Source organism: Corylus avellana, chromosome 5, assembly GCF_965113065.1.
Source record: "Corylus avellana chromosome 5, dhCorAvel1.hap1.2, whole genome shotgun sequence".
Lineage (NCBI taxonomy): Eukaryota > Viridiplantae > Streptophyta > Magnoliopsida > Fagales > Betulaceae > Corylus > Corylus avellana.
The window spans coordinates 30272842-30298127 of record NC_142494.1 but is presented as its reverse complement, the minus strand read 5'-3'; the positions used below and the strand labels follow the sequence as shown (position 1 = coordinate 30298127).

The 25286-nt window shown below is 35.6% G+C and overlaps 4 protein-coding genes across 4 annotated transcripts; 3 read left to right on the top strand and 1 right to left on the bottom strand.

Moving 5' to 3' along the window:
• Positions 1-4924: 4924 nt before the first annotated feature.
• On the top strand, positions 4925-10078 carry LOC132182440 (S-adenosyl-L-methionine-dependent methyltransferases superfamily protein). The gene is made up of 8 exons (XM_059595682.2): positions 4925-5352; positions 5650-5814; positions 5903-6085; positions 6253-6847; positions 7901-8013; positions 8151-8371; positions 8531-8864; positions 9610-10078. Exons 1-7 carry the CDS (start codon positions 5113-5115, stop codon positions 8844-8846), a joined length of 1833 nt encoding a protein of 610 aa, XP_059451665.1. The 5' UTR covers positions 4925-5112; the 3' UTR covers positions 8847-8864; positions 9610-10078.
• A 6040-nt stretch (positions 10079-16118) lies between these two features.
• Positions 16119-16921, top strand: LOC132182728 (uncharacterized). Its single transcript, XM_059596051.2, has one exon. It carries the CDS (start codon positions 16167-16169, stop codon positions 16893-16895), a length of 729 nt encoding a protein of 242 aa, XP_059452034.2. The 5' UTR covers positions 16119-16166; the 3' UTR covers positions 16896-16921.
• A 966-nt stretch (positions 16922-17887) lies between these two features.
• On the bottom strand, positions 17888-20106 carry LOC132182381 (Surfeit locus protein 2 (SURF2)). The gene is made up of 5 exons (XM_059595611.2): positions 19801-20106; positions 19245-19342; positions 18706-19053; positions 18388-18436; positions 17888-18279 (listed from the first exon to the last, which is right to left on the bottom strand). Exons 1-5 carry the CDS (start codon positions 20040-20042, stop codon positions 18198-18200), a joined length of 819 nt encoding a protein of 272 aa, XP_059451594.2. The 5' UTR covers positions 20043-20106; the 3' UTR covers positions 17888-18197.
• Positions 20107-22987: 2881 nt separating this feature from the next.
• LOC132182737 (GDSL esterase/lipase At5g14450) lies at positions 22988-24813 on the top strand. The gene is made up of 5 exons (XM_059596067.2): positions 22988-23258; positions 23352-23561; positions 23663-23835; positions 23924-24197; positions 24446-24813. Exons 1-5 carry the CDS (start codon positions 22988-22990, stop codon positions 24700-24702), a joined length of 1185 nt encoding a protein of 394 aa, XP_059452050.2. The 3' UTR covers positions 24703-24813.
• Positions 24814-25286: the final 473 nt, after the last annotated feature.

The following is a 25286-nucleotide window of genomic DNA, read 5'->3' as shown; positions in this document are numbered from 1 at the left end:
ACTATTGATTTGCTGGTTATGTTGATTGTTTTGTTTGCCTTAAATAATAATTTTCTCTTTAGATCTGCTCTCGTGAGCGATCTACGAGGAAAATGATATAGTTTTCCGACAGTTTTGGGTCGATAAGGAGTAGATCTAGTCTTCTCGTGAGCAGATTTGTGCTTTTATGGCTGTTTTTCTATTGAGGTTGGGTTTTCTCTATTTTTTGTTGTCGTTATTTTTGTTTGAATAAAGATTGTCCAAATCATTAGATTGTGGATGTGATCTGTTTTTAGAGCGAGGAAGATGAGCTACCTATGGATTGAGTTTTGTCTATTTGGAACATATATGGTGTTACAACTGAAAAGTAGTTACAAGTTAACGGATATTGATGTCATAGATATGTCTTTAATGTTTGATTTTTATGTAAGCATTTATAATTTGTAACCTCGTACCTTTGACTATGATTTTTCAAAGCTTTTTACTCTATGATGTAAGGGCGTTATACTCGTGATCCTTCTTTAATGAGACTGACTTTTTCTTCTTTTTTTTTTTTTTAAAAAAAAATAACTATTGGAAAACTTTTCAAATTGCAGGTAAAGTGATGGTTTTTCAACAAATTTAACTATCAAACTACGATTTTAAGGTGGAACCGTGATTTTGCTAAGCGCTTAACTGCGTTTTAAGAAATCATGTTTTCAAATCGTAAACCCAAATAAACTCAAAATTAAATTTGACTAATCATTTTAAAGCGATAAATCATTTTTCTATATCGTTACAAATTGTATTAAAGTAACATAATAACGCTATGTAATACTAGAGCATTGTATGATAATGTCAAAAATTTAGGGAAGGATTTAACACCCTAATCCCACATTCGAAATGTATATAACATTCATAGGTGACAATACTTTTATAAGTAATTATAAAGAATTTCAATTATAACTTAACTAGTTCTTTTGAAATGACGACCAATTATCACGGATTAGTTCGCTACTGTTTTAGAGTTGTTTAAGAACTGTTATTTGTGGGTTGTTCACTTATTTTGTATTTTATTATGTTGTAATTTTTTTTTTCTTCACGTATTGAATAACAATACTTAGAAAAAAAAAAAAAAAAAAAAAAAAAAAAAAAAAAAAACCCTAATACTTTTCCTTAAACATGTGCCGGCCATTACGGCCTCCTTCACGTTAAATAGTACAATTTCATGCCAAGGTACACTGATATATTATTTCTTTGAAGATGCACAGGAGTAAACAATCATAATAGCACTATTATTTTACTCTTGCTTTGAGTGAAAGGTAACTTTGTTTGAAATGTTCTATGCACAAAGAGAGGAAATTTCTTAGACTACGGAAAAAATATTAGTGAAAACTTCAGTTTAATTCATAAACTTTCACGTGATTTAATAAATTTTTAAATTTTTAAATTTCTCACTTTGGACCTCTGAACTTCAATTGCTCTCAATGTGGACCTTTCCGTCAGATTTTAAATGTTACATGACGTTTATAACCCTGACTTTTGTATAAAATTTAAAATTTCAACTTTACCCTTAATTCTAAAACCTTTTTTTATTTTAAAAAAAATGAAAATTAGGAATATTTTGATTTGTTTGGTATTTTTAACGACTAAAATTGACGAAGATGTCCACATTAAGAGCAATTGAAAATTCAGAGGTTCAAATTGAGAGATTTAAAAATTTAGGAGAATTTGTCAAATCGAATGCAAGTTGAAGGGGCTAAAGTAAAATTTCTCCAAAATATTACTTTAATCTTAAAATCGCGAATCTTATGCTTAAATATAAATTATCAAGAACATGAAAATTTCTTTACTTGATTCCCACGACTGCATCAAATTAATGTGATTGTTTATTCAGATTTCCCATGTTGAAGATCCTGAAGAGAGAACCCTTTTCTGTCCCACTTTTGGCCCATGAGCCACGAACCTTCTGCATGTTCCCAATAGGATAGCCACTACGGGTCGGGGGTCCCTTTCTCTTCTTTCCTCTCCTTTTTAATGGACCAATTATATTCCAAGCTTGAGTTGAGCTACAACCTAAAGATGGGTAATGGCCTCAAAACTTTTGCAATAGTCCCTTCATAAACCCACCATGATATTAATGTCGGCTAAAAGTTTGAGGGACTGCCATCTCAAAGTTGCTGCCAAAATCACTCCAAGTTTGAGGCTTAAGATCAATCATATTTTCCTCTCAAATTTATGAAACTCCTTTCAAGCTTGAGCTTATTACAATATCCCAACTAGTTAGATTGGGATTCCCTCATTTTTTTAAAAAAAAATATAAGATTCTCAAATTTTAAAATCTAACGGTCCAATAAATTTAAAGGGTTGTGTGTTATGGAGATAAGTAATTTCAGTTTTCAACATGCCAAACTCACTTGCCTCAGTAATGCACAAACCTGTATATTTGTTTGGACCGTAGATGTAATGAAGTTATTAGATTTTAAATTTTTAGAATCTCATATTTTTAAAAAATTTAAAGAATCCATCCGAATCCCAAAAAGTTGGTCAGTTTTACTTTGGATGAGTAGATTATCTAAATTAAATGGGTGGATTATAAATGAGCTCATAAATACTTTATAAATTATTAGGTGAAACTGAACTTTATAAATTATTATAAAATACTTCAATTGTAACTATACTCACAAAATATATATATAATTTGACTTTCTTTTTATTTTTTGGAAAATGATCATCTCCGTTTCAAATCTCCTCTATTTCCTCTAGTTAGTGCATTTAGAAGGGACATCATGTGATAAAAATTTTAAGGATTTTAAAGTTCAGAGGTCCACAACCCTCCCCTCCGCCACAAAAATTTTAACCTCCAAAAAATTTGGACAATTTTGCCCTTTTAAATGTACTAACGGGAGAAAATGGAAAGAATTTTAAATGAAGATGATTTTTTTTTTTTTTTTTTTTTGAGAGTTAACACAAATGTTAGGGCAATTAAATTTAAATTAGGTACAGAAATTAATGCCCTAACAACCACGATGTTAATTTATTTATGAAGAAATAAGAATGATGCCTAATTCCCCAATAACCAACAACTTCATGAAGCATTGAGCACCTTGGTTGACTAATTGATTGTAGGTGATATGAAAGTCAAAGTTTTTCCTCCCTATGGAGTAGAGATGGCAACCTAGCTAGCATCTAGTTGGGAAATTTGTCGCATAAAGTTGCCTTCCAATATTCAACTCTTGGTGAGTGGGTATCCGAGGATGCATAAAGATCTATCTTAGTAATTTTGTCTTTGCATTATTTAATGGGAAAATAGAAGGCTGTAACTAGGCAGAATATTACAAGGTAGGAGTGATCATTATGACTTAAAATATCCACAAAATACCATATCATCTATGAATCTAGAATTTTTGTAGTTGATTTGAACCAAGAACATTCAGTTATTTATTTTTTATAAGCATTTTTTAGAGGACAAAAATGCTCATAAAATATAATTAACTATATGTTATCAAATTCAAATGAACTAGAGAGAATCATAATTCTCCATCTGCCTTAATAATAATCTATTGCACTCTCCGTAATATCTTATCTCGATCATTTGTTAATGCTTTTTTTTTTTTGTTTTCAACGCAAATACATTAATAAATAACTCAAAACACAAACGTAACTATAAAAACAATTTCCACCTTCAGGTTACTTCAAAACATTTAAAAAAAAAAAAAAATTAAAGGAAAAAGCTTGCTAAAAAACATTAACAAAGAGGGGTAACCATTCGTATTCAAGTAATGTCAAAGTATGGATGTAAGGAATTTGTCTTATTTAATTAAACAAATATACCCCTTAAACCTTAACTCGCTAACTTTGTGTTGGATTCACAAATTATGTAAAAAATTGACAATCCTAATATTGCATGTCAAATCGTGTTGAACGATGAATATATAACTATATAAGTCAAATATAATTTAAATAATATAATTAAACTGATCAAATATTTCAATTATAATCCGATAATTTCATATTACACTCGTATAGAATTGTTAATAAGTATCAGCTCAACAAGCATTAACCATGACTTCCATTTTCCTAAAAATGCCTCTCATGAATCAATTTACACTCTTGCCAAATGGGGACCTAGAAGAAGACCGGACAGGAAAAAAGCCAATACTCATTAGGGGTGTTAAAACGGTTATAAGCGGTAGTTATTAGTTATAACCGCAATTGCTAACCGCCTTGGGCGATTATTGATTTTAATAACCGCAATTGCAACCGCCTAGGCGGTTAGCAGTTATTTTCTAATCGGCGGTTAGCGGTTATTCTATTAAATAATCGGCCGGTTATAACTGCTTTTCTTTAAATAGATTTTTGGGCTTTTTAAGTGTTTTGAGCCTTTAATAGGCTATTTTTGAGCTTATTTTAAGAGTTTAAGGCCAAAATGTTCCAAAAAATATGAAAACAAACATGCTGTACATTGGCCCAAACTATCAAAAAATACATTTCACATACAGTCATAAATAGCTCAAATCCATTAATCCAAATATAAATAAAAAAAAATAAAAAAGACAATCCCTCCTGCACAAAACAAGTCTGGATACAACCAAAATCCCCCGTCACAAGTTTTGGATGTTTTATTATAATTTTTATTAATATTTATATATATATATATATATATATTAATAAAAATTATAATAAAACATCCAAAAAATGAAGGCGGTTAATGGTTATAACCACCTTGTCCTAACCCCTAAAATCGCTAACTGCAACCACCCTAAATAATTAACAATTTTTAATAACCGACTACCAAAACAATTAGCGGTTACAATCGTTAGCGGGTCAGTTAGCAGTTCTATTACTCACGCTAAATCGACTCTCCGGTGTAAAAAGTTCAAAGGTCAACCCGGGGGACCGTGTTTGACGCCGTGACCGCAAAGGCAAATCAGTGGTCCCTTCAAAACCTGTCCGTACACACGCACACACCGAATCCCCCCTTCTCTCTCACTCTCTCTCCCGCGAAAATCCAACGCAGCTTTCAGTCTGTGTCTATTAACTGGATACTTTTTAGATAATTCTGTCTATAACTGGATATGCCGCTGGAGCTCTAGGGTTCTACACTGCCTGAGTTGAAACCGGGTCGGATATAGCAGAGTCCGGTTTGGGAAAATGAGGCACAGGAGCGACCCCAGCTCCACCACCTCGCTGGTCAAGTACGTCCTGGTCGGACTCATTGTGCTGCTCGGGTTGGCCTGTTTGTACTGCGGGTCGTACTTCGCCCCTGGCTCCCGTAGATCCGATGACGAGGACGGAACCGACGCGGTATTCGGCGGGTTCATCCCGAACTTCGATCCCGAGGATTTTCTTGAGGACCCAGAGCACAATCCCGAGGTCCCCAAGAGCATTCCTGTGAGTAACGCATTTGTGTTAATTAATTATTTGTGTTTTTGTTTTTTCAATTAGTTAATATCGTAGCTTTCGCAAATAATATCGTCTTTGTTTGGTTGAGGAAAATCGTGCGTCTTTGTAGCGAATTGTAGTAATTGAACTCGCTGTGAATGATTTGTAGTAATGTTTTTGAAATAGGTACAAGTAACAAATTATATTAATTGAAACGCTGAAAGGGTACTGATAAAACGTGGTTTTTGAGCTTTTTTGTTCTTTGTCTTGTGTTTTTGATATTTGTCAAAATGGTGATTTTTACAGATCTGTGATTTGAGATTTTCGGAGTTGATACCTTGTTTAGATAGGAACCTTATCTACCAACTGAAGTTGAAACCCAATTTGGTGTTAATGGAGCACTATGAACGGCACTGCCCACCTCCGGAGCGCCGTTATAACTGCCTCATTCCGCCCCCAATTGGTTATAAGGTTGGTGACTGGCATTACACATGCAAAAAATTGCTTTATTTGGGTTCATTTAGTTTTGATTCTAACAAAATTGGTATTAGAATTTCAGATTCCTATAAGATGGCCTGCAAGTAGGGACGAAGTGTGGAAGGCGAATATACCCCACACGCATCTTGCACAAGAGAAATCAGATCAGAATTGGATGGTTGTTAATGGGGAGAAGATAAATTTTCCTGGTGGGGGTACCCATTTCCACGACGGAGCTGACAAGTACATCATTGCTCTTGCTAAGGTATATGATCTTCTTGAGGTTGCTTAATTGGGTCCCATTAGCGAACTTGTCTCAAAATCCTAATTTCATTTTCTTTCAAGTTAGAAGTTAATGGAGCATTATGTAACATTAGTAACATGTTTTTCTAAGTCTACTATTATGTTAATTTTATCAATATATTGATACAGATGCTTAAGTCTCCTGGCGATAAACTCTACAATGGTGGCAATATCCGAAATGTTCTTGATGTGGGTTGTGGTGTTGCAAGTTTTGGAGCCTATCTTCTTTCCCATAGCATTATAGCCATGTCTCTTGCACCTAATGATGTACATGAGAATCAAATACAATTTGCCCTGGAGAGGGGGGTTCCAGCAACCCTTGGTGTCTTGGCTACAAAAAGACTTCCTTATCCAAGCAGATCATTTGAACTGGCTCATTGTTCGCGATGTCGAATTGATTGGCTTCAAAGAGATGGAATTCTCTTATTAGAACTTGACAGATTACTAAGACCAGGAGGGTATTTTGTGTATTCTTCTCCTGAAGCATATGCACAGGATCCAGAAAATCGAAGGATCTGGAATGCTATGTCCAATCTTCTAAGAAGAATGTGCTGGAAAGTTGTTGCAAAACATGACCAGACTGTTATATGGGCAAAGCCATTGACAAATAGCTGTTATTCAAAGAGAGAACCTGGGACATTGCCCCGTTTGTGCAGTTCTGAGGATGAACCAGATGCAACTTGGAATGTGCCCATGAAGGCGTGCATCTCCCCGTACTCTGCAAGTAAGTAGCATTGATATATACATATGTTCAGAATGAATGTAGCAGATAACTTTCCAATGCACTGATTTTTGTGGTGTTTGGTGGAATTGATGTCTTTTATTCTCATATTCTGGCATTTGTATACGCAAGCATCACATTTTAATGCTCAGTCACTTGTTGCTTTGGTCAATGTAGTGAAAGTAGTTCCTAACTTTGTGAATTAGAAATTAGGACCTGAAGGATTTCCGTCACCACTCTAAGAAACAGGATTACATTGATGAGAGTTACTTGTCGTTACACCTGAATTCCGTCTGAGAATATATATGAAATTTCTAATAAATGCTGATAATTTACTTAGTAGACACTATAGGGTTGTTACAGACCATTTTTTGGAGTTGGGATAATTTTTTTCTTTCTTTTTTTTTTGGTGTGTGTGTGTGTGGGGATTAGTGAGAGGCCCAGTAATTACAACATATTTCCATTGTTGAAGTGAGGACTAGAGGAGCAATGACTGTGGCAGTCTTTAGTTTAATGGATCCTAAAAAGGTTGAGATTTATATCAGTTACCAGCCATGATTTAATCCTTTTCCATCTGGTTCTTGATTGATTGCACAAAAGGGCGGTGATATGATAGGTTCTCAATCTTGCGTTGAAAATATGAAAAAAAGAAAAAAAAAAATTGCAGCTTTTGGAGGTTGGTGACCCAGAAAGCTCCCTGTCACTGCGTGGGAGACATTCTTTTGATACACAACAACTCTCCCTTAAAGATGTTAGTTTTAATTTTACATGAGTGCCTGCAATAGCATTCACAATAGTTGAGATCCTTCCATTCGAAACTGAGCAAAATGCACACAATCTTATCAATAGCGTATCACTTAGGACTGAATGCTCAGGTTTTTACTTAATTACATTTGCTGAACATGCTGATTGTTTTAATTTTTTTTTTAAGGCAGGCTGGTTGATACACTGTTTTACCCAGTCGTTCTGCTTTAACAGTTTATTTTTCTTGTGGCAGTGATTTTGAATTTTCATTTCTTCTTTTTTCTTATACTTTCTACCTTTTATATAAAACAGAGATGCACAAGGAAAAGGGGAGCGGACTAGTTCCTTGGCCACAGAGGCTCACTGCCGCACCTCCTCGCCTGGAAGAAATTGGTGTGAGCCCTGAGGAATTCCAAGAGGACACTGTATGTTTCTAGAATTTTGAAGATTATGTGCATGCTGCTGTTGTATCCCCCTCCCTTCCTTCTTCTTGCAGTGTTTCTGTTTAGCATCTGTACAAGTTATATTCTTCCTTATAGAAATAAAAAATTATATTTTGCAGAGCATTTGGCATTTTAGAGTGGTTGAATACTGGAAGCAAATGAAATCTGTTGTACAGAAAGATTCCATCAGAAATGTCATGGATATGAACTCAAATCTCGGTGGGTTTGCTGCTGCCCTTAGTGATAAAGATGTCTGGGTGATGAATGTTGCTCCTGTCAGCACATCTGCCAGATTGAAGATTATATATGATCGAGGCTTAATTGGAACTGTTCATGACTGGTATGTATTTAGTCTCCCTTCATGCTTGAGACTATCTTTGTACCCATTAAACCAGCCATCATAATATGTACAAGTAGTATAACATTGTATTTCTTAGTTGCAGCAACTTTTCCTATTTTTCAGATTTGACTGTCAGTTTCATGCATTCTCTTTTTACAGGTGTGAAGCATTTTCTACATATCCACGTACATATGATCTTCTGCATGCCTGGACAGTGTTCTCAGAGATTGCGGAGCATGGATGTGGTGCAGAGGATCTACTCATTGAAATGGATCGAATACTACGGCCTGATGGGTTTGTCATCATTAGGGACAAACCCTCTGTCATAAACTATATTAGGAAGTTTTTGACTACATTAAGCTGGGATGGTTGGGTATCAGAAGTGGAGCCGAGGATTGATGCTCTCGCCTCAACTGAAGAAAGAGTTTTGATTGCAAGAAAGAAGTTGGGGGATGAGGGGATTACGACAATGTGAATCTGCTTCTGTGGTCAGGTATGTGCTCTACATATTTTTTCTTAAAGGACATGACAGTTGTTAGGTCATAATGCCCAAGACTCGTGGTCATACCTTTTGGTATTCATGTGAAATTTGTATGCCAATTCATTTGCATTACTTGTATACATCAATTGATTGGGATGGACTAAGAATTTAGATATGGTAGGATATTCTGACGAATAATTTGATAACAAGTTTTCATTTTTGAGCAGTCAGATCATGAAACATTGCATGGAAGATGATGTATGGTGAATTTTAACTTCCTGTGTTATCCTCTAAAATTGGTCAACTTTGGATTAGTGAACTACGGTAGAAAATAATTTAACCTGTTTTGTTGGAAATTTTTATTCAGGCACTCTGTTAGAGCATTCCCAATGGAAGAGCCATATTTTTATGTAAAATGGCTTTTCAAAACTCACTTTTATCTAATTTAGCTAAGCCATTTTTAAGTGTCTCCACATCCGATTAGCTGTATTTCTAAAAAAGAGGTGGGAAAAGATTTGGGAAAAAGATAAAGCAGGAGAGAGAAACACTAAAAAGTAAAATGGCTCCCTTAAAAAGTGCTACTACATTTAACTTTTTTTTTAGTTCTTCTAATCAAATATCTATTTTACATATATTTTTGGCTCATCCAATGTGGGAGGTTTTTTGAACATTTGAAGAGCTATTCTAGATAAAAGTAACATTTGGCTCTTCCATTGGGAATGCTCTTACTTGCTAAGAAGTTCTTTTCTTTTATAAGGCATGCGAGCTGCACTTTTGGGAGTCTCTAAAAGCTACCGTGGAAAAGAAACTATGGGCGTGCCAAGACCCTGGAAGCTTCCTTCAGTCGCTATTTGGGACAAGGATACTGTGGTAAAAAATGGGACTACAGCTTATAGAGATACAATCCTGCGGAATGTGCAAGCATACAAGACACAGCTAGGGCTTCATGACAAGTAGAAGCATACATGTATGAGTTCATTATTTTTGTATTTATTGGGAATATGATTTTTCGTTATTAAATTTAATGTAAAATTAATCTGGAATTGTTACATAGACCTACAGATAGGTTAGTTTTAACCTCGATTTAACTAGATTTATTCATTCGTGTATCCTGTGTGGGAATTGCTTGACATGGCTCCAACTAGAGCACAATGAACCAAAGTATATCATGAGTAGGTTATATGTGAAATTTGAGTTTTGTTTATATGTGAAATTTGAGTTTTGTATTAAGTGAGTAATTAAAGAAAAATAAGCACAATCGTATATATGTGGAGTACTGACATCTGTGGTGGCTTACAAATGGTCCACTTTTATCCACTACTTAACACTAAATGATACATGCATGGGAGCTATCCATGCATTGCCAATTTTCCGAGAATCCCATTACTCATTTTCAGGTGGGCATTAAAAGTTAGTTGACCATAGCTACCTCCCTATAAATAATCAGCCATATCTTCGTTGAATCAACACTCTTAGACTGACATCTTTATCATTTGGTACAATTTAAGTAGCTACATATATTGAGAACGGGCGGAGGAGGTGGTGGTACTGGCAAAGGTGGCTGTGGCAGTGGTTCCTCAAAGGATAGTGGCATGATGGTTGCTTTATGGGTTATATGGTGGAATAAATTGAAGCACGAGTCCTTTTTTGCTTTTGTTTTCTCATTGGTTTTACAATCTCATTGAGAATCCGCAGGAAGAGCATGAATCCTTGTTGCGTATGGGACTATGGGGGAAAGCAAAAGGTGGGTATTTGGTGCTTTGGCATTGTGAGCAAGTGAGGTATCCTTAATTAGCTTTATTCCTGGGGCTAACCTCTCTTTAAGCAAACAATGAACAGGGGGACAATAAAAGAATCGTAAAGAAATTGTAGATTTACCTTCTCTCTTTTTTTTTTTTTTTTTTTTCTGTAATTAGAGTGCATTTGGCACGTAATTTTGTAGACCAAAAGTGTGATTTTGAATATAATTGCAGCAAGTGTATTGTTTGGAAGGGTATTTTTAAAAAATTGCAAATCGAAAATGTACAAAAATTCAAGTTTTTCAAATTGTAGGCAAGGGAGTGTTTTTTAAATTGTATAATTTTAAAGGTTTAACTTCAATTTTAAAAATTGCATGTTTTAAAATTGCTATTTTGAAATCATAAAAATAAATAGGGCTAAAACAGAGAGTTTTAGATGAACGAGGAATTAATATAATTATTATTATTATTATTTTATTAAAAAAAAAACGTGATTATTTTTAACTAAAGTAGAGAGCAAATTCTCTGGGTCGGATAACGTAGCTAGAAATTAAAGTAAGGGGCAGAGATAATTGTAAATTCTACATATTGGCTTGGTGCATGTAAATAGCTAGCCCCTCATGTCTTTGCGACAACAACAAAATCTCGTTTCTAGTTTTCTTCTTTCTTTGAATGAATACTTCCTCTTGTAGTGTTGTTCTTCATTTGAAAAAAAGATGTCAAAATCTTTAAGTTTTAGAGTAGGGTTACGTGAGCTCATTCTCAAAACAACTGTTGTAACCGATGAGTCAGAGCTGAAACAGGAACTTCAATTGCTGTTTTCTGCTATTGAAACTATGGGGAAGTTTAATAGAGTGGTTGGTTTAGGTATAGAGAGGTCATTCAGGTATAATATTGATGGAAGTTACACTGAGAAAGTTGCAGTGTTGAGACTATGTGCAGGAAATCATTGCCTTATCGTCCACCTTTTTCACTTCAAGAAAAAACCCATTTCCCTTCTGAGGTTTCTTAATGTTTCAGACATAACAGTTATTGGTGTAGGCATCAAACAGAACCTGTGTGATCTCCAAAGTGATTACGGGATTCAATGTAGGAATTCGGTAGTTGAGCTTGCAGATTACGCTGCTGCTGTTAAAAAGAATCCAATGTTGGGTTCTCTCTGTTTGGTGGATTTGTGCAAGTATATTTTTCAAAATTCTTCGTCGTACTATAGGTTGTATCAATCAGTTGTTAAATCAGCAGAGATTGCTTTTGGTGATTGGGGTACGAATGTGCTGAGTGACGAACAAATACGCCATGCTAGTAAGGATGTCTTTGTAACCCTCATGGTTGCGGATGAATTATTCAAAATTGAGGCGGGGCGTAATGTGGAATAGTGAAGCTTTTCCAGACCCCAATGGTGTTATATTTTGTTGGGAGTTCAATAATTTGTGAAATAACAATGATATATATTTTGTAACTTATTTTATATGCATCTTTTACATTATCTTAGTATATGGAAGTCCATTTTCTCTGAATTCAATTAGGAAAAAATGAAAAAGAAACGTAGAGGTTACATGTTTAAGTGGATTGTTTTGATCCCTTTCTTCCTATCACCTTCAGTGTATTAATATTACATTTCTTAAATGCAACTTTTTTTCTTGGAAGTTACTGGAAAGACATTAAACATTCTATAAGCACAAAACATATAAACAATAATAGTGCTTAATGAACTACTATCAGAAAGAGTGTAAAAGAAGATTAACCTGGTCTGTCTTGCTCTTCAAAGGTTAATGCAGTAGGCAAATTAAGAGGGTTGAGCTTCCCAATAGTAGCCAAAGACGGTTTAGCTTCCCAATTTACATTGACTGTATCGATCCCATGATACTTATCTTGGAATTCTAAGGTTGTTTTTTGTTTTGAAGAAAATAATTCTAATTAAGGTTGTTACAACCGAAGAGGCAGAGCTATTTAGTACTAAAGATGGCTAGTTAAGTAGCCCCACCTTATGTCTTGTGATTCCAACACAACCCAGTTTCTCATATTCTTCTTCATTTTCAAGGATGGCTAGGTTTTTTACTTTGAACATTGGGGAGAAAGAGATCAAAACAACTATCATAACCAATGAGTTAGCGCTGGAAGTGGGCCTTAAATTGCTGCTATCTGTTATTGACGTAGAGTTGTTGAAGAAGAATTATGCAGATAGTAACTATGAGAGAGTTGTGGGTTTAGATATAGAGAAATCATTCAGTTCAACTAGAGATGGAGTTGTCAGTGAGAAAGTTGCAGTGTTGAAACTGTGTGCAGAAAATGAATGCCTTGTTGTACACCTTACATACTTCAAGAAAATACCCACTTCCCTTGCCATGTTTCTTGATCTCTCAGACATAACATTTGTTGGTATCAGCATCAAACAGAATCTGGGTGATCTTCAAAGGGATTATGGAGTTCAATGCAGGAATGCAGTTGATTTGGGAGCTCTTGCTGCTGCTGTTCAAAACAAGCCAATCCTTAATGCTTATAGTTTGCCTGATTTGTTCAAATATGTTTTCAAGTTTCCTAAATGGGAGAAGACTTTTGGTAAATCTACAGATGTTGCTTTTAGCGATTGGAGTATAAGTGTTCTAAGCAGGGAACAAATTTGGCATGCTAGTATGGACGTCCATGCAACAGTCATGATTGTGAAAGAATTAATACGATACTACAGTTGAGGAAATTCCTCCACTCTTCCTAATTTTTAATAGGAATCTGATAACATGTTTGGTTGTGGTGCTTCTTGATCATATATCTGAGTGTAGGGCTGACAGATTGGCCACTTTTTGTGTACTTATTTCGACATATTTATGTAAGAGCATTTTATAGCAGTTAATCGATGCTCTTATGCAGAATCTTGGTAATATATTGTTGAAGTATTGGTTAAATAATGAAATTTACCAATATTTTCATTTTAAGCTTTTGAAGTAAATGGTAATTTAACATAGTATTAACGTTAGAGGTCATAAATTCACTCCACAATTTACTCTCATTTATAAATTAAGTGTTTCACATTTTCACGTGTTGGGACTTCTAGAATTTATCATTTTGAAGTAAATCGTAAAAACAGAGGAATTGAAAAAAAAGAGAGTAACCTGGTCCTACCAGTTATTGTGTTGGGGTTGACGCTTGGTCTTGCTCTTCATGGGTTCATTTAGTTGGCATAGATGGTTTAACTTCCCGACTTACTGTGAATACTGTATCCCACATCGATCTCAGACACTTATCTGGGAATTCTAACGTTGTTAGAAACGAAGAGGCAGAGCTACTTAGCGAAAAAAGAAAAAGATGTCCCAAGTCTTTTACTTTGAAAATAGATTACAGCGAGATTAAAACAAGGCATATCATTCAAACAAAATTTAGTCTTGTTCGAACGAGACATGCAGAATTATTCTGCAGCAATTTTGTTCGAACGAAATTTTGGAAACAGTTTTTCGTATTTTTGTTGATGGACAACTTTGGCCTAGTAAACATTAGAATTAAGAAATTTATGTAAAATACAAATTTGTTAACCCTTTGAATAAACTTTTCAGTAATGCAGCCAAGTTGCCTTCGTCTGATGCATGTTGGAATCACAAGATATGAATGCTTTATAGTTTATTCTAACTGGTCTGCTTATAAACTGCTGTGCATTGGTGTTAAATAATAGGCTGTATTATTTTTAAAATTCCGCATGCTATTCAAAACATCCATATTACAAATTTACAACACATTTATAGACATTATTATTTTAAAGGTTAATGCAGTAGGCATTTAAGAGGGTTTGAGCTTCCCAATTTACATTGTATGTATCCCATGATTCTTATCTTGGAATTCTAAGGTTGTTACAACCGAAGAGATAGAGCTAAAGATGTATCCCACGTTTCAGCTACTTATGTTGGAATCCTAACGTTGCTAGAAACGAAGAGGCAGAGCTACTTAGTAGTAAATTCTACGTATTGGCTTGGTATTATAAATAACCCCTCATGTCAATTAGTCTCCAATACAATCTTGTTTCATTGATTTCCTCTTTTTCTGGAAGATTAGTTCCTCCTCTTGTTCATTTCAGTAAAAGATATATGTCCGAATCTTTTACCACTCGTATTAGGTCCGACGAGTTCAACACAATTGTTGTAACAAATGAGTCAGAGATGGAAGGGCAACTTAAATTGCTGTTGTTTCTATTGACGAACACAGTGAAAAACATGTACGTTTCGGGAGAGTTGTGGTTTTAGATATAGAAAAGTCATTCAGTAACAGTGTAGATGGAGCTGTCAGTGAGAAAGTTGCAGTGTTGAAACTATGTGCAGAAACTTTTTGCCTTATAATTCACCTTGTGTCCTTCAAGACAATACCCACTTCCCTTGCTAAGTTTCTTGATGTTTCAGATATAATAGTTGTTGGTTCCGGCATCAAACAGAACCTGTTGGATCTCCGAACGGATTATGGGATTCAATGCAGGGGTGTGGTAGTTGAGCTATCTGATTTGTCTCCTCCTTTTAAAAAGCATTCTACCGTATGTCTTTACAACTTAGTGGATTTGTACGAGTTCTGTTTTGGTGTAACTCTTGTGTCTGAGAGTTTGGTTAAATCAGCCGATGTTGCTTTTTGTGATTGGGGTAGCAGTTATCTGAGTCAGAAACAAATCGTCTATTCCGGTAATGTAGTCTGTGCAGCCTTCGTGGTTGCCAAAAAATTGTTATTTAATAACAGGTTGGGCTCGAAGCGTCCGTGAAGTTTTTCCAAACCAAAATGGCCGGTTAGAGCATTTCCAACAGCTTACCTATATTCTTTTTCCTTCCCTACATAAATTAAAGCATGCATGAATCCTTCGCTTTTTTTTTTTTTTTCCTATTCCGTTAAAGGAAGGGAAAGACTAAAGAGGATCTTGCTTTTGTTTTCTTATCCGTTTTACATTTTCCTTAGTCCTTAAGACTCTGCAGGAAGCATGAATCCTTCGCTTTTTTTTTCCTATTCCATTCAAGGAGGGAAAGACTAAAGAGCATCTTGCTTTTGTTTTCTTATTCGTTTTACATTTTCCTTAGTCCTTAAGACTCTGCAGGAACCATGAATCCTTCTAGTGTAATGCAAAAAGTGGTTTCAATCCTTTAACTTTTAACCCACTACTGCCATTGTCCTTTGCTTTATTCCTGGGGCTAGCCTCTCTCTCCCTCTAAGCAAAAGCTGCTTGGAACAGAGTTACAATAAAACCAATATAGGTGTCAGCAAGGTGGAAAATATTGAGTTAAATGAAAGACGAAAGAGAGGAGTGAAAAATATTTTGTGTTAAAAACTTAAAATAATGGATAGAAAAGTATTGGGTAGCACCGTAGCCTGTAGCTTACCTAATGAGTAATGAGTAAGGCATCTGCTGCATATGGCTTTATAAAAAAATTTGAAACTTTTTCTTATATTTAGAGAAAAAAAAAAAGTAAAGAAATGACCGTGAGAAAGAAAATTCCACGTATTGGCTGGGCTGGGTACCTATAAATAGCCCTCATGTCTTTGTGACACCAATACAATCTAGTTTCATAGTTTTCTTCTTTCTTTGAATGAATAGTTCCTCTTCTTCATTTCAAATAAGATGTCTGAGTCTTTTACTTTTCGCGCAGGGAGGCGGACACAGATCAATACAACTGTTGTAACCGATGAGTCAGAGGTGGATGAGAATCTCAAATTGCTGTATTCTAACGTTAGTTCACATCCTAAAACCTTTGGGAGAGTTGTAGGTTTAGGTATAGAAAAGTCATTCAGTTCAACTACAGATGGAGTTATAAGTGAGAAAGTTGCAGTGTTGAAACTATCTACCGGAAATTATTGCCTTTTTGTCCACCTTATACACTTTAAGAAAATACCCACTTCCCTTGCTAAGTTTCTTAATCTTTCAGATATAACAGTTGTTGGTGTCGGCATCAAACAGAACCTGTGTGATCTCCGAAGGGATTATGGGATTCAATGTGGGAATGCTGTAGTTGAGCTAGGAGATTTAGTTGCTGCTACTCCTTCTAAGAAGAGTTCTCCTATCGTAACTTCTTTTACTTTACTGGATTTGAGCCAGTATCGTCAGTTGCTCAACATTAAAGCTAGATCTTATGAGCCAGAGCCAGAATCTGATGATGTGCGTTACTGTAATTTGGTGAAATCAACCGATGTTGCTTTTGGTGATTGGGGTAGCAGTGAGCTGAGTAAGGATCAAATCTGCCAAGCTAGTATGGAAGGCCTAGCAATCATCCAGATTGCGGAAGATTTTGGCAAATTTATGAACTCGGCTACCAATACTATTCAAGTATTCGGAAGTTCAGATTATTGTTAAATAGCAGACGTTAATTAGCTTTTATATTTTGCAATTTGTTCAACTTTCTAGCTTATGGGGATGGTTTGTCAATACTCAATATATATGTTGCCTAAATAATAAATCATCCTCGGCGTGCAACCTTACATAATGCAATCTATTACATTATTTTCCTCTTTAAGAGAGAGTTTTTTCTTAATGAGTAATTGAGTGAGTCTTAAGACGGTTGTGATTCGAGGAAGAAAATCCAATTGGCCAATGGCTATAGCAAGAGGCGAGTAGTAAATTCTACAGATGGCTACCTACACATAAATAGCAACCTCAATATCTTGTGATTCCAATATAATAAAGTTTCTAGTTTTCTTGTTTCTTTGCCTACTCTACATGAACCTTTGAAAATACTTCGCCTAATTTGAACAGATGTTGACGTTTATATCCAACTCCTATCCAATTTTTTATTTTACAGAAACCATCAAAATTTATGAGTCAAAATATATATATATATATATATATATATATATACATTTTTTTTTTTTTTTTTTTTTTTTTTTTTTTATGTCGGGAAACCTCTCAAAGGCAGGGCCCTTCGTACTCACCCTTGCAGAGTAAACTCCGGTTCTGTGCACCGCACCCTCAAAAATTTTCCTACACGGAACTGGTTAAATTGCTAACTTTTCTCCGGGGGTGTAACCCCAAGAGATTGTTTGCACTCATGAGGTGTTGAACCTTGGACCTTGAAGGGAGCAAACCCTCAGGACCAAGGCCTTCACCACTTAAGCCAACCCCTTGGAGTTTTATGCGTCAAAGTATGGTTGATGTTGACGTGGCTTCAGACGGTTTCTGTAAAAAATTTGGACTTGTTTGTATTAATTTTTTTTTTTGCTTACCATTGGGAGTTGTTAGCCAATTTTTTTATTATATCCCAACGAGCTAATTGCAAATTAGTAAACCATATTGACTAAATTTGCATATTTTTCCTAAAATAAAATCTCAACTGCAAATTGATAGTCTTTCTTGGCTTAGTATACTCAGTTTAATATCCTCAAAATGTGATTACCGTGTACACTACCTGTCTAAAACAAAGCAAGAAGAAAGAGATGGGGTGGACGGTGCGCTGAGTAGGACTGCATAATGAAAGCATACACTAAAGAATACAGCACCAGAATTTGATAGAAGGCTTACCAACAAAACTTTTGATTAGAAAAAAAAAAACTCAAATCTTATATTTGTTTTCATACAATCTACTGAACAAAATTAATTGACACCGAGGGGGAATTCTTCATATTACCAAACCTACTCACTGGCAATATACTGTTGAGCAAATTAATCTGTGTCATTCTTCTTACTCTTCTTCTTCCTTGAAGCAAAACTGCTGGGTCCAATTTCTATGGACATTCTCTTTGTCCTGCATATCAAAAAAGACAAAAAACAAGAGAAGATCTTCAGCAGCTAAAAACAACGCGTGTCAATTAAAAATAAAATGATTGAGATAAGAGATGATGAAGAAGCATACCGTGTAGAGAGCTCTTCTGTCTCCTTCCCACCCTCTTCTGCTGGACCATCTGAAAAATAATTTTAAACCATCAAATTCAGTAACGAGAGAGGGAGATAACAATATTGAGAAAGCCAATAAATTACCAGTTGAAAAAGAAAATTGGATTAATTTAAAAACATATTTTGGTGGTTTGGCTATAGACAACTTAAGTGAAACAAAATCTGCTCCAAAGTTATGCATAGAAAGATGATAAAACCAAGCCAACTTAACATTAGTCCTCAGGATCTGTTCCAGGAGTTTATGGTTCATATATTACAAATTAGAGGCAAAACATACCCATTGCATCAACCTCGTCACTCTTCTCCTCTGACTCTGAACCGGAACCCCATCGATCTCCTCCATCATCAAAATCCCAACGATGTCCTGCTGGAGGCATCCAGAAATCACCTTCTTCTGAATCACTGTCCCCATCAGACAAATTTCTAACTTCAGAGATGATCTCATCAACTTCTTTGTCCTTGCCCTTGTCCTCCTCCTCCTCCTCCTCCTCCTTCTCGTTTTTCTTCATCTTCTTCTTCTTCTTCTTCAAACCATCTGTCCTTGGCTTAGAGGCTTTTTTCACCTTCTGCTCACCCTGCTCTTCAACTATTCCATTGGAGGTTATCTTTTCTGCTTCCTTTTCCTCTGTTTGCAGAAAGTCCATATTTTTGTTATAAACATAATAACTATAAACATCTAAGGAACCCTTGCAACATATAATTCTTGTAAAACTCAAAGTATCAGAAGCAATTTAGAGACACTATAATATTCATATGGGTGATCAAGATAATTGATCATAAACAATACAAAGAAAATAATTGACAAAAAGCACAAACCTAGTTTGTTGAGGAATCGTTTGCCGTTGATGTGCTTCCATATATGTTCCTCGGACTTATTGATGGTATCTTCTGTCAGCTTGCATATCAACTTTGAACTGAAAAAGGATCAAATGGATGAAGCATAAGCACACCTATTTTATTTCCTCTCAAAACTACTGTTTTCTTGTTGATAAACAAATAAACATCTTGAATGCCAGACTTTTCAGCATATGGGTCCAATCAACAGCATCAAATACAAAACCATCTGGCTTCCTCTAGGTGAGAATTTTCGCCTTTCCACAATCCCCATCAAACATAAATTTGGTACTCAAGCATATGCAGTTTTCTTCTTAATCTTACTGTACTAATAAAAACGCAAACTTTTGCACACAATCAAGTTAATTCGCCACCTGGGTGCCCAGAAAACCAAATCTACCATAGCCAACACAAACCATAGAACAACACGGGCTTCCTAATACAATTATTTTATAACATAAAAATAAAAAGTAAAGAAAAAGAAAGAGAAACGACCCTATATTGCAATTAGAGCAAGAAAGAAGGAAACTTTGAGTACCGGGAGAGAGGGTCTTGCTTGAACATATTGAGAGGGGGTTTGTGATGGGACAAGGCGAAGTCGATGAGGCCCAAACGGCACCGTTTGGAATGAGAATAGGACTCTTTGTCTTTGGCGAGCACTTCGTGGCCGGTCTCCACGCACTTGAAGCGGCCATTCTCGAGCTCCGTGAAGGTCGGTGAGCCCAGCAGGTCGGTCCCTTCCTTCTCCTTCTTCGACCCCTGCTCTTCACTCGTCGACATTGCTACAGTGTCTGAGAACCCTAGTGTGAGAAACAGAGAGAACCCTTGTATGTGTTGGCACTTAAAAAACGACAGCTCAGCGCAATGAAATGGCTCGTCGTTGAGTCGTTTTTGTGTAGATTACACCTTCACCCTGTAGTTTAATGCAGTTTATTGACGATATTCTTAAAGTATCAATCATTAATTTTTAATTAAATAATTGAGATTGTATCACCTTAATAATTATCAATTTTTTGAAACCTTATTATAAATCCCTATTTGCATAAAACTTGGAATAAACTTTTCTTTGAAATTAGGTTTGAAAGAATTTTCTTTAATTTGGTCTATTAAACGGACATGTGTTTAAAATGCATGTAATTTTTACATACACTTATAACAAAGCGTAAAAAGATTACATACATTTTAAATTCATGTCAATATATTAGACTGAATTAAAAAGATTTCTCCATTAAACTTTGTCCTAAAACTTTATGTTATTTCACTACACGGGGAAGCAACAATTAAGTATTAAGGTTGGAACTACATGCCATTTTCATAAGGGAAAAATACAAAATTAGTTCATATGAATATATTGGTTTCCAATAAGTTCCTTAGGGTTAAAATAATGTGACTTAAAACTCTTTTTGGTGAGTATAAATGACAAATAACTCACTACCCTGAACATCTTTTTAAACGTTTGATTGAAAACAGTTAGAATGTCACATCAGCAACAATAATAAATGGCACGTGTTACTTATAATAAAAAGAAACTATAGAAGGTGGTCGGACAACCCCAAATTGGCTAGAGGGGTAACAAAGTTGTCAAAATTTCAAATAAAGGTTCCAAATCACCCATATTGGCACAATCATATTTTTCCCATTCCAATCCATAAACCAAGAAGCAACTTGCAAACGACGTGTCATTTTTTCTTCTGCCGCACGCTCAAACTTTTAGCGACACTTCCACTCGCCATCTTAATGCATCTCATGGTGTAGCTCAAAGGTTTAACAATGCCATGAAGGAAACTTTCTTAGTGGACCTCTAAAGCAATTCAACATCTTTGACTGGTGACGACATTTCTTTCTTCCTTTTTTTTTTTTTTTTTTTTGTTCAGCATGGATTCCTATGCAAAGTGTGCTTTTGATCCAAAATTATAGGCAAAGCTTAGAGTAATTGGAGAAAATATGGAAGGACAAAGTTGACTATATAAATGATCCGGTCTAATAGTTTCTTAGTTCACCGACCAAGAAAATGATCACTGAAAAGGGCGGTTGTTGTTGCAAACCAAAAGATTAGTTGCTGGTAAGCACACCTACGATAACATGGCAGTAAGGAGTCTTAGTTGTCAAAAATATTGCACTTAGACGAACTGAGTGAAGAATCGTTGGACAGCAACTCCAACTCTTTAAGTATCTTTCTTTCTTTATATTAATCTTGCCATAAAAATAAAAGAAGAAGAAGAAGAAAATGGTAGTTCACGCGCATGATGAATTTGGTATCTTTGGCTTTGGAAAAAGTGGCATCAATTATCTTGCAACGTTTTACAAAAAGTCATGGATATCCATAATCGGAGGCAGGGTTTAAGGAAGACAATGGTACTTTTTGAAGTTTATTTTATAAAGTTGAAGTAAAATAATGAGTCACGTTTTCAATTTCATCCTTTTGTTTTTGGTTCTATCTGCACCAGCCAGCAGCTTCAAAGAAATCAATAAATATCATCTACTCAGCTAAAAAGAAACCATATTGGCTCGTGGAAAATGAGACCCAATTCAGCTGCAAAGAAATCAATAGATATCATTTACTGGTTCATTTATTTTTGTTAGAATCAGTTTAAGCTTCATGGTATTATAGTCAATGTCATGAGTTTGAAACTCAATTCCTTAATTTACCCCAAATTTTAATTAAATATTTTTAGTGTTGTAGAGAAGTTTGAGCCCACACAAGTTACAAGAGCGTTAAAATCAGCTTAAGCTTTTGAAATAATAACCATCATTTTTGGTTGAGGCATATATATATAACTTTGTAAAGTATACAAAGAGCTGTGGTGTACGTGTGATACAACAGTTTTGAGTAAAAAGTATGTACTCTATTTTGATAAAGGCTAGGGTAATGGCAGCTTGTATTATTTGATGTCTTATTTTTGGGTATAGGGCAATGGTAGCTTGGATTATACGATGTATTACGTTAATGCTTGAATAATGATTCCTTGGACTGTTCGATAATGCAATACTTTATCATCATATGCAATTTGCAGGACATGTCATATAAGACCCCACACGATTTTGTCTTCTCGTTTATTTACCTTTTATTTTGGGTAAATTAAAGGGCTGGTTACGGTATAATCAGCAGATAATTAATACAATAAGATTATGATATCAGGCCAGCAAAGAAGGAATCCAGAATATCTTCTTTTTCTTTTTTTAGATATCCAGAATATATTCTAACAACAACAGTGTCCCCATTTTTCATAGAGTAAGAAATTGAAGAAGATGGAACAATAATGGCATTTTCCATATCAGTTATGGTAAATACATATAGTGACTGTGACATCAAAGGATGTAATCTGCAGGGGGAGACAACTTGGCTCACCAATCTGAGACAGTCAGATAATAACGATGCCACTGTTGACTGTACAGTGTTTGTTTGCTGCATGAAGTTGAGATATTAGCTGGAGATACCATAAATAAACGGCAATGGACCAGTGGTACTGTTGGTTTAAGCAAATGCAGAGGACAAGACCAAAGTAAGAAAAACAAATGTATGCAATGAAGCTAACAAGATAAAACAATTAAGGAAACTACTAGTAGATTGAGATCGATGGCAGAAGATTCCTTCATCTTTTTTTTTCCACTTGCTAGGAAAGCACATGATTCTCATGAATACATATTTTATATTATAAAGATATCTGTCTTTGACTAAGCAGCTGTGAGCCTATAAAAATAAGGGAAACTTAATTGTCCAGCGCATGAGTCACAGTTTTGGTGCTGTGAGAATGAGGGTTGTGAGTTTTTTTGCTGCTGGGATATTAGTTTCATGGGTTTTGAGTGTGTTGGGTGAAGAAATGATGGGCTCATCACCCTGTAATTTTCCGGCAATCTACAACTTCGGCGACTCGAATTCGGATACCGGTGGGAATTCAGCAGCATTTTACCCAGCAGGGCCACCGTCTGGAGAGACTTTTTTCCATCAGCCGGCTGGAAGAGGTTCTGATGGTCGTCTTATAATAGATTTTATTGGTAATATGCATATCAACTTGTCCTGTTTCCAGCAAGCATATACCTGTCAAAGTTCATAGAGTTCTTAAATAAGATTGTCATGTTTTTATGCAGCCAAGCACCTTAGATTGCCATACTTGAGTGCTTACCTAGATTCAATTGGAACAAGTTATAGGCATGGTGCAAATTTTGCCACAGGAGGAGCTAGGATTAGGCGGTTTAATACATCTTTCTTTGTGACTGGGGAAAGCCCATTCTCTCTTGATATCCAGATTGTGCAATTTGACCAGTTCAAGGCACGCACCAGCAATCTCTACAAGCATGGTAACATCAAGCCTCAACTGAAAAGAAATTGCCTTTTTTTTTTCTTTTTTTTTTTTCTGCTATTTTTCATCTCCTTTATTTTGTTTGTTCATGATATGCAGCCAAGAAACACTCCAGCAGAAGAAATCTCCCAAGACCAGAGGACTTCTCAAAGGCTCTTTATACATTTGACATTGGGCAAAATGATATTGCTGCAAGCCTTCAAACAATGAGCAATGAACAACTTAAAGCAGTAATCCCTGGCATAGTTGACCAATTAGCCACAGCAGTTGAAGTAAGTTGTACTAGAAAAGGTTGTGACACTGATCAAGCATGTTTACTGTGTGTTATGGCTCAAAATCAACTCTTTAAATCTTTTTCAGCATCTGTACCAAAATGGGGCAAGAACATTTTGGATACATAACACAGGCCCCATTGGCTGCTTGCCAGTGACCCAACACCACTACCACCGCCCAATGCCTGGCATTCTTGACCAACATGGATGCGTCATAGCTCAAAATGACATGGCTAAAGAGTTCAATAGGAAGCTTAAGAGTGCTGTCATCAAACTAAGGGAACAGCTACCTGATGCTGCCTTTACATATGTGGATGTCTTTGCAGCAAAGTATAAACTAATCGGCAATGCAAAGAAGCAAGGTAATAATACTTGTTGATATAGTTAATGTGCAAATCACATAATCCCTATTGTAGCCTCCCTTGCTCTTATTAGGCTACAATTCACACAGCCTGCCTAAGAACATCGGATCCTCATTCCCTTTATTAAAAAAATGTTATCTCTGCTACTTGTCACATGAAAATGAAATGCCACCATCCAATAAACAATAAAAAAAAATTATAAAAAAAAAAAAAAAATCCCAATGAGATTAACTGCTGGGGTTTTGCAGGATTTGTTGATGCAAGAAACATTTGCTGTGGTTATCACGAGGATGACAGCCATGTGTATTGTGGGAACAAGGCAAAGATAAATGGCAGTGAAGTGTATGCTGGTTCTTGTGAAGATCCTTCCTTGTATATTAGCTGGGATGGCGTACACTACACTGAGGCTGCAAATCATTGGATTGCTAATCATATAGTCAACGGTTCATTCTCGGACCCGCCGGTGCCAATCACACATGCATGTCATAAGGGTCAATCTGTGTGATCAAAATATATATATATATATCACCCAATTTTTGTATTGACGTGAGAAACACTTCGATTGATTAACATTAGTTCATTTTCACCAAATGGCCTTAGAAAAGAGTGCAGCATTGCCAGAGTAGCCTGTATTCGAAAAGTGTAAAATTTTCATTCACATTGTCAAGTGATGTTTAAGGTTGATTGTCAAATTACCTCTATGCTTTTCTTGGCAACCAACCAAAGAAAAAAATGTAAAGGAAAAATGGGAATTCTTGGTAAGCAAATATCAGTACCAAAAAGTGGAAAAACACATAATAGGGAGAGAAGAGTAACGCTATGTACCATTTTTTTATCCTCCTAAAATCCTCTTAAAACTGATGTGATTTTTAAAATCACCATTAAATTTTAGATGAATTATATTTGAATTTTGATCAAATGATGATTTTAAAAGCCACATCAGCTTTAGAAAGATTTTAGAAGAATAAAAATATGGTACATAGCATTACTCGGGAGGAAAATAGTAATACCCAAAAGTTTTGGTCTGTCTGCATATCCAAAAGGAAAGAAGCCCCCGTTGGACTTCATTACAGCCCAGGTAGCAAAACC

Excerpts from the sequence above, each read along its gene's own strand:
- LOC132182381 (XM_059595611.2), bottom strand. The coding sequence starts at position 20,042 with ATGTCGACGAGTGAAGAGCAGGGGTCGAAGAAGGAGAAGGAAGGGACC. Across the intron at positions 19,343-19,800 it reads AAGCAAGACCCTCTCTCCCG|TTCAAAGTTGATATGCAAGC; the intron begins GTACTCAAAGTT and ends ATCCTTTTTCAG. Across the intron at positions 18,280-18,387 it reads ACAGAAGAGCTCTCTACACG|GACAAAGAGAATGTCCATAG; the intron begins GTATGCTTCTTC and ends TTTGATATGCAG.
- LOC132182737 (XM_059596067.2), top strand. The coding sequence starts at position 22,988 with ATGAGTCACAGTTTTGGTGCTGTGAGAATGAGGGTTGTGAGTTTTTTT. Across the intron at positions 23,259-23,351 it reads TCTTATAATAGATTTTATTG|CCAAGCACCTTAGATTGCCA; the intron begins GTAATATGCATA and ends GTTTTTATGCAG. Across the intron at positions 23,562-23,662 it reads CAGCAATCTCTACAAGCATG|CCAAGAAACACTCCAGCAGA; the intron begins GTAACATCAAGC and ends CATGATATGCAG.
- LOC132182728 (XM_059596051.2), top strand. The coding sequence starts at position 16,167 with ATGTCTGAGTCTTTTACTTTTCGCGCAGGGAGGCGGACACAGATCAAT.
- LOC132182440 (XM_059595682.2), top strand. The coding sequence starts at position 5,113 with ATGAGGCACAGGAGCGACCCCAGCTCCACCACCTCGCTGGTCAAGTAC. Across the intron at positions 6,848-7,900 it reads CATCTCCCCGTACTCTGCAA|AGATGCACAAGGAAAAGGGG; the intron begins GTAAGTAGCATT and ends TATATAAAACAG. Across the intron at positions 8,372-8,530 it reads ATTGGAACTGTTCATGACTG|GTGTGAAGCATTTTCTACAT; the intron begins GTATGTATTTAG and ends CTCTTTTTACAG.